We start from the raw sequence: 12,381 nt of genomic DNA on the forward strand, positions 1-12,381 counted from the left end.
TTGTTTATTGTTTTATGAACATAATAATTGAATCACTAATATGCACACCATAATTTTGAGTACAGCGATGATTCACACATTTTATTATATAAATATACCACAATTCACTGTATGGAATAATATTACTGCAAAAAACTAAGAAAAAACAATCAGAGACATTGAAATAATTAGGTAATAATATATTTGTGGCAACTGCCGTCTGACAGCTCGGGTGGAGCAGACCTCGTCTGGCGAAGGCTCTGCCAATGCCCCATTTTTGCCGCACTTCCCTACCCTATTGCAGCTAAAATATGCCACCTACAATTTTTTTGTTATTTTTTTCTGTGATCAGGGAACAAAAATGAACACTTCTATAGAACAAAAGATTTTTTTTTTGCGCCTGTGGGATGAATTCCATTTGGGCCCCTAGCGGTTTGAGGGTTAAGGGTCTGAATTTGGGGAAGTGGGTTAAAGGCTTATTTGCTATGCCAGTTGCTGTGAGGCTTCTGAGCTGGCTAGGGTTCGAATCTCTTGATGGGAAAGTTTCCTAAAGTTGTAAAACTTCACTTGTGAGTTTTAAGCAAGTTAGTGCATTAAGCATAGACACAGTGCTTTCCCAAATTAACAGGGACTTGATAAAAGAACGTGAGTGATCTCTCACTAGTTCAAATTGCCCTTGGGAGGTGATCTTTGGGGGTTTAAATAGCCCAAAATTACCGTCTCTTTTAAGGGTCTGAGTTTGGGGAAGTGGGTTAAAGGCATACCTGCTCTATCAGTAGCTGTGAGGCTTCTGTACTGGCTAGGGTTCGAGTCTCCAAATGGGAAAGTGTTCTAAAGTTGTAAAACTTCACTTGTGTGTTTCAAGCAAGTTAGTGCATAAAGCATAGAAACAGTGTTCTCCCATATTAATAGGGACTTGATGAAAGAAAGTGTGAAAGAAAGTGACCTGTCACTTGCTCTAGTTGCCCTTGGGAAGTGGCGAGCTTTGGGGGTTTAAACACCCAGAAATTGCCATCTCTTTTAAGGGTCTGAGTTTGGTGCAGTGGGTTAAAGGCGTACCTGCTATGCCAGTTGCTGTGAGGCTTCTATTAAGGCTAGGGTTCGAGTCTCCTAATGTTAAAATTTTATGAAGTTGTAAAACTTCACTTGCCTGTTTTAGGCAAGTTAGTTCATTAAGCATAGACATAGTGTTCTCCCATATTAACAGGGACTTGATGAAAGAACGTGAGTGACCTTTACTAACTCTAGTTGCCCTTTGGAGATGGTGATCTTTAGGTGGTTCAAATACCCCGAAATTATCATCTCTTTTAAGGGTCTGTGTTTGGTGCAGTGGGGTAAAGGCGTACCTGCTATGCCAGTTGCTGTGAGGATTCTGTTCTGGCTAGGGTTCAGATATCCTGATGGGAAAATGTAATAAAGTTTTGAAACTTCCTGTTCGTGTTTTTTTTTTTTTTTTTTTCTTTTTCTTTTTTTTTGAGATATATACAAGAGTTGTTACATTCTTGTATAGCCAATAGTACGTGTAGCGTTTCGGGCAGGTCCCTGGAATACGATCCCCTGCCGCGAAGAATCGTTGTTACAACCAAGAACACATTTTAATGTTGGGTTAAACAGAGGCTACAGTTAAGGAATTGCGCCCAGTAAATCCTCCCCGGCCAGGATACGAACCCATGACATAGCGCTCGCGGAACGCCAGGCGAGTGTCTTACCACTACACCACAGAGACTGTTATGCAAGTTAGTTCATTAAGCATAGACACAGTATTCTCCTAAATTAACAAGGACTTGATGAACGAACGTGAGTGACCTCCCACTACCTTTAGATGCCCTTTGAAGGTGGTGAACTTTGGGGGTTTATATACCCCTAAATTACCATCTCTTTTAAGGGTCTGAGTTTGTTGCAGTGGGTTAGAGGCGTACGTGCTATGCCAGTTGCTGCGAGGCTTCTATGCAGGCTAGGGTTCCAGTCTCCTAATGGGAAAGTTTTCTAAAGTTTTAAAACTTTACTTGTGTGTTTTAGGCAAGTTAGTGCATTAAGTATAGACACAGTGTTCTCCCATATTAAAAGGGACTTGATGAAAGAACGTCAGTGACCTCTCATTAGCTCTAGTTGCCCTTGGGAGATGGTGAGCTTTGGGGGGGGGGTTTAAATACCCCAAAATTACCATCTCTTTTAACCCTTAAACCGTACAAATCATATATATATGATATCAGTGACAAAACCGAAACTGCGCACATCATATATATGTGATTTCGTGTATAGCACTATAATTTAAATGCCCCGCCTGGGACAGGGGCAGCTATAGTACAGCCACGACCAATAGTTGCCAGATGCCACCTAGAAAAAAATCCAGGCCAACATTCTTGGGTGTTAGATCGTCAGTATTGAGCAAGGCACCAAGAATGGTGCAAGTAACACAAGCTCACAGCACCGCTGTTCAGCTTGTGACCACAGCATCGCCTACACATGCCATAATATATATGATACTGCTATTATTTATCAGTGATAGTATTACTGAAGCCCCCTGACTGTGATAAAACTGACCAGGATTCTGATAATAACAGGATTGTGGTGATATTTAGCGCTGTGCTCCATGGAGGGAGGAGTAAAGCTGTGGAGGGAGGGTTGTGGCGTCGTCTTCTGACTGTGTGTGGCCACCATTTATTGACTGCGCTCACCATACCAGCTTAGTGGTTCGCTATGTGAACACAAATGTAGATACTTATATATAACGTGTGGTATAGTGTGAGATAACAGCGAGAGGAGTAGGCTGGGAGCCGTCATTTTGGTGCGGGAGGAGCGTCGTCTGCACGACTTGGCATGATGTTTACTGATGGCCACTATGGTCTTTGGGCACCATACTAGCTTATTTGTACGTCTGTGGTGAATAAAACAGGTAGATACTTATATATAATGTGTGTATATAGCGTAATAACAACACAAACAATATTGTTGGAGGAAAAGTATTAGTGCGTGTGGCCTTGAGGGCGGCTGCCTATCAACTGACTGTGTGAGTAGCTACGTCTTTCTGCCTTTACTCAACATACAAGCTTAGATGTACAGTTATGGTGAACAAAACATGTAAATACATATATATAACGTCTGTGAATAGTGAATAAATCCAAAAACAGTACTGTGGTAGGAGAATGAGGGCAAGTGAGGTGGTGTTGAGGGAGGGATTGGCAGTGAGTGGCTAGCTGGTTTGTGGTGGTCACTCATCGTTGCTTTTCGACTCACAAGACCAACTTAGTAGTTCGTTATGGTGAGCAAAACATGCAAATACCTATATATAACCTGTGTATATAGTGTAACAACAGCAAAACTATTTGTTTATTGTTTTATGAACATAATAATTGAATCACTAATATGCACACCATAATTTTGAGTACAGCGATGATTCACACATTTTATTATATAAATATACCACAATTCACTGTATGGAATAATATTACTGCAAAAAACTAAGAAAAAAAAACAATCAGAGACATTGAAATAATTAGGTAATAATACATTTGTGGCAACTGCCGTCTGACAGCTCAGGCGGAGTAGACCTCGTCTAGCGAAGGCTCTGCCAACGCCCCTTTTTTGCCACACTTCCCTACCCTATTGCTGCTAAAATATGCCACCTACTATTTTTTTGTTATTTTTTCCGTGATCAGGGAACAAAAATGAACACTTCTATACGACAAAAGAATTTTTTTTTTTTTTTTTTTTTTTTTTTTGCGCCTGTGAGTGTGAATTCCATTTGGGCCCCTAATGGTTTGAGGGTTAAGGGTCTGAATTTGGGGAAGTGGGTTAAAGGCGTAACTGCTATACCAGTTGCTGTGAGGCTTCTGTGCTGGCTAGAGTTCGAATCTCCTGATGGGAAAGTTTCCTAAAGTTGTAAAACTTCACTTGTGTGTTTTAAGCAAGTTAGTGCATTAAGCATAGACACAGTGTTCTCATAGATTAACAGGGACTTGACAAAAGAACGTGAGTGACCTCTCACTAGCTCAAATTACCATTGGGAGGTCGTCTTCTGACTGTGTGTGGCCACCATTTATTGACTGCGCTCACCATGCCAGCTTAGTGGTTCGCTATGGTGAACACAAATGTAGATACTTAGGTATAACATGTGTATAGTGTGAGATAACAGCAAGAGGAGTAGGTTGGAAGCCGCCATTTTGGTGAGGGAGGAGCGTCTCAGCCACTATATCCAAAAGGCTAAGAGGATTCAACAATTGACACAGACGAGAAATTTAACATGAGTTTATTGAGACCAAAATTATGTCAATCACCACTTAAAAATCCTACTCTAACACTGGCAAAAAGTTAAGAAATTTGGACATGGAACAAAACCTCAGAGATCACACACATTACCTTAAGACCTGTCTCTCCCTGGCTGAGATGTTCTTCACAGCCCTCTCTGGACCCCGGTGTCCGGCACTCTCTCCTCACTAAGTCCCTACAGGACCTCTATATACAACCCCTACAGGGGGGAGGGGGAGATCTGCTGTTGCTACCTACACCAAGAATGTAAGAGATCGGCCACACGTGTACAAACACTCAAGAAATATTTCAATAAGCTTGTTTGACATTCACCATACACTCTTCAAGAGAGGAGTTATTAATTACGTGTGTGACTGACCTCTGACCTGGCCAAAAGGGGGAGATCCATGGATGTTTACACATAAGAATCTGGAGTCTAATTTCCTTGCATGAAATATTACATACTTGAAACTATGCTGACTAAGACTAACCCAGGAATTTTTTTTAATCAACATACAAGATAAACCGGAGGTCATCTGAGCTAACCTCTTGGAGAAGGCTTCCCTGGGTGTGAAGTCTAAAGGGGGGGGGGGGAGGTTATGGGTGTTACAGCTCCCTTTCCCCGGAGTTAAGACAAAATCGGGTGTATGATAATTAAGCCCAATTTTGTCTTATCCTAACTCATCCAAAATACCACAACTAACCCTAAAAGAAAAAAAAAATTGCCAGTGACATAATGATAAAAGTAAGCTAACTAAATTAACAAGATGCAAAGTACATTATACAGTTACACTGCAGTAAGAACAACACATAAATGTACCATGAAAGAAACAAAAGTACAAAAAAATCTTGGCAAAAGTACCGCATTGATAACGTCATCAACAAAAAAATGCAAATCCCGACTGCGCCTGAGGCAGTCCAGCAAGGCTTCCCCCGAAGGCTGGAAGACCAAAACAAAAATCGCCTTAAAACAAGCATGACAAAAAAATTAAAACAATTCCTAATGGAACAGGAAAATTACAAGTAACTAAAAATAATATGATGTCAAAATACAAGTAATGACACAAGGCTACATAATACAACCCTGAGGTACAATATATGGCAATAAAGACTACTATGAAACAATGACATATCCTGCCTGCACACTAGGCAGGCTAGCCAGTCTTCCTCAGAAGGTCTGAAGAACAAAACATACAAAATAAAATGATCACCAACATGAAAAAAAAATATATATAATATACCTACTCTAACATTTAAATCTAAGAAGCAGTCTCCGTGGTGTAGTGGTAAGACACTCGCCTGGCGTTCCGCGAGCGCTATGTCATGGGTTCGTATCCTGGCCGGGGAGGATTTACTGGGGGCAATTCCTTAACTGTAGCCTCTGTTTAACGCAACAGTAAAATGTGTACTTGGATGAAAAAACGATTCTTCGCGGCAGGGGATCGTATTTCAGGGACCATAGGATTAAGGACTTGCCCGAAACGCTACGCGTACTAGTGGCTGTACAAGAATGTAACAACTCTTGTATATATCACAAAAAAAAAAAAAAAAAAGTAATTGAAACTAACAGGTAACATTATACCTAGGTGGGGCATACCCCAAACAACTGCTGGGTACGTCATGATCCACAGCCAAACTTAAGAGTTATACAAGTTATAAAACATGGTAAAAATACAACAATAGACAGAAAACTCTGCAACAGAACCGTACGTTAACAGGACACTTGTGGGCCAATCCATATACCGCACAAGACAATAATGCCAGGGTCAATCTGCATGCACCCTGCACACACTGATAGTAAGACTACCTCTTACCACAACAGAAACATTACTTAACATTACAACATTTTAATGAAATAAAAAGGCATGCAAATATAAAAAAAAAATTATGTACCCATACACTGGTACCAAAGAGGGAACCTGGACACTCATCACCAGGACAGACTTATCACATAGACACTTACATGAAATAAAATAATAAGAAATTTCAAGAAAAAGTATGTGCTAGAGACCCAAGTCATCTAGCTAAGAACACTGTCTAGGACCACTTTTTCTAGGCCTAGTTACTTCACATCCCCATAAATGTTACACTTTTAACCCGAATAGACAAAACTATTTGACACCGTTAATAATAGAGTCATTTCTCTGAACCATCATTCGTAAATCTTGACACATCAATGTTCGTGTTGATATGCGCGTTTTCTACCGTGCATCCGTCATACTCTCGCGTGGTGGCCTGATGTTGGAGACCCGATGTTGGAGATCCGATGTAGAAGACCTGATGTTGGTGACGATGTTGGTGACGATGTTGGAGACCCGATGTAGAAGACCTGATGTTGGTCCAGCGTCTGCCCGTCGATGATGCCTGCATATACCCTGAGATCTTCTTGTAACAGCTCTGGGGGTACGTCTGGTGACAGAGCGAGTCTACTGGTGACAGACTCCTCGTCAAGCTATCAAACTGCTCGAAGGTGGTGGTGTGAAGAGCAGCGGCAAGTGACAGCGGCCGGGGACTTGGCCGGTCACAGGTGAACGGTGTTAGGAGAGATGTATGGAGGCACATCTCACCTCCAGTTGCTTGAAGCTGACGGTCGTTGATGAGTGACAGCAGCTACATAGCAGAAGTCGTGACAGCAGGGCAGAGAGTGTGACGTCGACGATGTCTTGCCAACAGAAGTAAGCAGGTGCAGGTGTTGAGTCGTGGGTGGCGTGGCGGCAGGCCAGGCGGAACCCGACTTCAGCTCTTGGGACCCATCACTGTACAGGCGTTGCTTGTGCCACATTCTACTGAGCCGGTACGCCTTATCGCGCATGCCCTAATGTGCCTGACCTTGGGCCGATGGCGCGAAACGTGCACCCTATTGGCGAGTCAAGCACACTCAGTAGGGAGGTGCCGTTGGAATGTGACCGCCTCGTTGCGCATCTTGGTGGAGTCAGTGATGTGGCATCCCCAGGACGAGGGGGAACTGGTAGGTGACTGCTGCTGGCATACCCGCTTGTTGACCTCGCGCCTCCACTTCCGGTGTGCCCGCACGGTGTGTCGCAGCAGGCAGGTGGGTGCCTCTGATGATGAACGGCAAGACTGGGGCCCACCATGGTACGTTGACATCTGGACAGCTGTGCTCTGCTGGCAGGAACTCTGGCTTGGACAACCTCGTGTGGTGGGAGGTGTCGGCTGGGTGAATGGTGTCATTATCACCATCCCAGGTAACCGAGTGGTGAGGTTACCGGGAGTGTTGGGAGGGGGTGGGGTGTAACGTAACCCCCTCTCCACTGTACCAGAGGGGTGACCCCTCTGGCCTCAATGTTGGTTCACGAGTAGCTGGTACCGGGGACAAAGCAGTGTGGACAAGCAGACCTGGGGAAGACAGAATAACACTCCGACTGGCGGAAGCAAGGACTCTTCCCTGGGCTTTGGTGACAGGGTACAGCCCAAGGGTAGGTAAGCCATGTTCTCTGAATACATTCCATGACAAAATCTCAAAACAATTGCCAGTTTAAAAACTCTGATAAAAAACAACTACTAAGGGACGAGACAGCTTACTGAAACTCTCCCTGCCTCGCCCGTGACCTCGTTAACATACGGTGACAAGGCTGACCCTGGGTACCAATGAGAATTGACAGAAGGTCCTCCTCCCCATCCTGGACAAGCCCAGCTGGGTCAGTCATCTCAGAAGGGTCAGGAATGGGAATCGCTGAAGGCAGTTCCAGTTCCTCCCTGGCAACGTAACACTTTAATTTGTTGACATGAATAGTTGTGTCACTCTGGTCATCAAAGATTCCCCTGATCAGAAAATTAACTGGTCCAAGCTTTTTAATTACTCTATATGGTCCACGCCATCTAGGTGCTAGCTTCCTACTTTGATTGGCAGGCGCCTTTTCATTTAACCTCATAACCAAGCTTCCCTCTCTAAGTGTCAACGGTTGAACCTTCTTATCATAATAGTGTGCATACCGGCTCCTCGCTGTCTTAGAAGCCTCAGTAGCAATCCTCCAAGCATTTCTCATTTTAGAGAGGATTTCTGAAGGATAATCCTCACCGTACACAACCTCGTGTCTGTTAAGCAGACCTGATGGGAAATTACATGAGCGCCCCGTGAAAAGCAGCAGTGGTTGTGTGTTAATTGACTGATGAATGGCAGTGTTCAAGGCTAGTTGAACATAGGGGAGTTGTTCATCCCAGGTGGCAGCATCTTTCTCTGCAAGAATTGCTAGCATATCCTTAATTGTACGATTGGTTCTTTCAGTCATACCGTTTGCTTGCGGATGGTAAGCAGTCGTGAGGGCTGTTGTTGTTTCTAAAATTTTACAAACTTCTTTAAAAGTGTTACCAACGAACTCTTGACCTCTGTCAGATACTAATACTTTAGGTGGTCCAAACACAGTGACAAATTTACTTAAGAAAGCGTCTGCAACAGTCTGCGCGTCCTTACGAGGAAGAGCAACCAAGGTAGTGAACCGGGACAGATGGTCCACTAGCACCAACACATAGCGATTACCGGAATGACTACTATGTAAATCAATCAAATCCGCTCCCACTCGATCTAAAGGCTCAAAAATGTCAGGGAACTCTTGTAGTGGAGCCTGTACCTTAGGGGTACCTTTTCTCCTTTGACAATTCGGACACGATCTGACAAACTTAATGATATAAGATAACATCCTAGGAAAATAGAATAAAGTTTTAGCTCTTATATAGGTCTTAAAGACCCCAGGGTGACCAGCGATCTTAGATGCATGTGCAAGTTTCACGGCTGATGATCTTAACACGTCGGGGATGACTAACTGGTAAACCGCACGATCTTTCATGTCGTTAACATAATATAGGACACCCTTCTGCAGGTCAAAATGCTGCAGGGAAAAGTTACCTTTCTTCATAGGATATTTACCACCCTCCAAATATTCAATTATTTCCTTCCATCGCTGTTCTTCCATTTGAAATTCTCTCATTTTATCACTTGCAATAGTTTCAATGTTGACATTTACGTTAACTGACGCGACGTTCCTACTCAACGTGTCTGGCACAACGTGAGATGGTCCAGGCTTATAAAGGATCTGAAACGAGTCAGCTGACAGCTCATGAGACCAACAGGACATCCGGGGACACTTCGTTTTCTTTTTAAATATGTATGTGAGAGCTCTGTGATCTGTGAAAATAACAAAATGACGTTGGAACAGGTAAGGCTCAAAATAACGAACACTGTCGACCACAGCAAGCGCTTCCTTGTCTGTTGCTGAGTATCTAACCTCCGGTCCCTTCACTTTTCTAATGAAATACGCCACAGGGTGAGGATGGTTCTCTGAATCACGCTGCATTAAGCACCCTCCTATGGCAATACCACTAGCGTCTGTATGCACCTCCCACTCCTTATCAAAGTCAGGCACAGCTAATACTGGGGCGGTAATTAATTGACTTTTGAGTTTAGTATAAGCCTCATCGTGTTCTAAGGTCCACATAAATTTAGCATTCTTCTTTACAAGGTCAGTTAAAGGCACTGTTATACTAGCAAATCCCTCAATATGGCGGCGGAAGTATCCGGCTGCTCCTAGAAACCGGCGCACATCCCTTGCTGACCTAGGCCTGGGCATCTCAGCAATGGCGCGGCATGAGTCTGGGTCAGGGCGGATGCCATCTGTGCTCACCTGGAACCCCAGAAATTTGAATTTCTGAGATGCCAGGGTGCATTTTTTTATATTTAATTTGAACCCTGCCTTGTCTAACAATGACAGTGTCTCAGTCAAGTCTCGTAGGTGATCCTCAAACGACCTAGAGTAGATAACCACGTCATCCAGGTATGCTAATGAATGCCTACCTAGCACAGGGCTGAGGATGTAGTTAATAGCCCTCTGAAATGAGGAAGGGGCAGTCTTGAGCCCAAAAGGCATGCGCTTAAACTGAAACTGGTGAACCCCATCAGAGAATGCTGTTTTCTCACGGTCCTTAACTGCCACCGGAATGGCCCAATATGCTGAATTAGCATCCAGAGTGGAGAAATACTTGGCTGCCGCGAACTGATCTATAATTTCCTGAATCCGAAGTAAGGGGTACACGTCCCCCTTTGTAATTTCATTAACTTTCCAATAGTCGACACAAAACCGGTAACTACCATCCGGTTTGCGCACCAGCACCACCGGAGACAACCATGGTGAAGTGCTTGGTTCTATAACTCCCTGTCTTAACATCTTCTGACACTCCTCTCTGATAGTTTTTTTAGCCTGTTCCGGGAGCCTCCACTCTCTCGTGTACACGGGCTCGTGATCACCTGTTGGAATGGTGTGCTCAATTCTGTCTAACAACCCAATTTGATCGTCATCCGTGGCAAATAATTTGGGGAACATACGCAAAACTTCCCGCACCCGTTTCCTCTCTAACTGTGGAATGTGCTGTATATCTAGAGCTGATATTAAATAAAATTGAAAGGTTAAATTGAGGCAACCATTAATTATTATTTTTTAATTTAATTACTTACAATTGAAAATTTGTGATTCAATAAATTTACAGAAGCTGTGAAAAGTTTTAAACTGACAAAGTTAAGCATAACAGGATATTAGTAAACCAAAAAGAAAAATATTGAACTCCAGTCCTAGTTGGAGTATTTAGCAGTGTTCAGAAAAGGTCAGAGATTGAATTGAAATTTAAATAATTTTATAGAGGTATAAACACACACAAACGGACGAGGTAGCTCAAGCTATCTAGCTGTTTGTGTCCAATCAAGTATTAATAAATATCGAGGCAGACAGCGTGAATCATGTAGGGATGCAAACCTGACCCCCGGGAATCAGGGTCAAGGTTCCTGCGGCCTGATCTCTGACCTGACCTCTGAAACGTGGTGACAGTTCTAGTAAAGTTGGATATAGATCATGCATCCAAGTATCGACCAGTTAGTTTTATGTCCATAGCGGGGAAGTTCTCGAACCAATAACTGAAAATAACCTTGAGGAAGGCTGTTTGATAAAGGAATCACAGCAGGGGTTTACCAGGGGTCATTCTTGGTTAACATAGTTGCTCTCTTTCTCTTCTTCCATTATAGAGATGGCTGATAATAAAAGTATTTATAATAACGTAAACGCCACCTCATGAGCCACTGTTTCATAAATTAGTAGCAAAGAAAAGGAAGGGAAGTATTAAACTGGATTAGGACATTTTTATTGCATGTAAAGCAATAAAGTAGACGTGGCAGTTGCTGGCAGGGACCTAGTCGCTCGCAACACGATAGACGAAGACGATTCCATCATTCTCATAGTCATAGTTCGGCACCACCTTCCTTACTTCCTGTTGAACAAAACAACGTAAAAGTTTCAGCTTTTGAGAGTAAATATGAGAACATTACACTGTAACAAAGTAAATTGGGGAGAGAGGTACAGTGTTATGGGGAAAACATATATCTTAACAAAGGTTAGAACAGTCTATTGTACATATAAACATTGTCAGTCTTATATAGACTTTACACCAAAGTAAGTGTAGTCGCCCAGTGATGACTCAGAACCAACCAACTCCAACTTGGATCTTGCCACTTTCAAAATGGAAATCGCTCTAAAGAATTTTACTTGTTTTATAGAATTATTTTTTTCAAGAAAAAATTAAAATAAAGCTAATGGGATCATGTAAATAGTTGAAGATTTATCTTGATGAAATTTACATGTAATGAAGTAGGTAAAGATATTTGTGTACACCAGCAGTGACCAGGATGTTTGGCTTGGTGCGCTCTCCTGATTGTTTCCTTCCCCTCCCCACCCATCTCCCCTCCACAACCCTCTCTCTGCCTCACCCCTCTTTCATCCCAACCCCTCTACCCTCCCCACCCCACTATCCACACCCCACATTCCTTCCCCTCCTTCTCTCCCCTCCCCACCCCATCTCTTTTCCCCAACTCTCTCTCTCTCTCTGCCCCACCCTTCTTCCAACCCCCCACCCATTCAGGCTTGTTCGCATTTGTGTTCCTCATGTGTGCCCCAAAACATGAGGTGATTTGAAAAAAAACATGCCCTAGATTACCAACCGAGTGCCGGCGAGGGAATGGAAATAGCCTCGGCAACCATTCTCTTTTGTCTGGTCGTGTTGGTCAAGCAGTTAAGGGAACCTGTATGCCAGCAGAGTGCTCCTGGCAGTATGGGTTCAGGTCACTTCTGGGGTGTGTGTTTTCAGTTGCATATAGTC

General features: G+C 43.3%; 1 protein-coding gene across 1 annotated transcript in view; it reads right to left on the reverse strand.

Moving 5' to 3' along the window:
• Positions 1-10,662: 10,662 nt before the first annotated feature.
• The window catches only part of LOC123750920 (methyltransferase-like protein 27), a 224,667-nt gene continuing 222,948 nt past the window's right edge, over positions 10,663-12,381 (reverse strand). The window contains exon 8 of the mRNA XM_069311901.1: positions 10,663-11,496. Coding sequence (XP_069168002.1) covers positions 11,419-11,496 — 78 coding nt within the window. The 3' untranslated portion in view covers positions 10,663-11,418. The remainder of the gene's footprint in view (positions 11,497-12,381) is intronic.

The sequence above is a fragment of the Procambarus clarkii genome, chromosome 70 (assembly GCF_040958095.1).
Source record: "Procambarus clarkii isolate CNS0578487 chromosome 70, FALCON_Pclarkii_2.0, whole genome shotgun sequence".
Taxonomy (NCBI): Eukaryota; Metazoa; Arthropoda; class Malacostraca; order Decapoda; family Cambaridae; genus Procambarus; species Procambarus clarkii.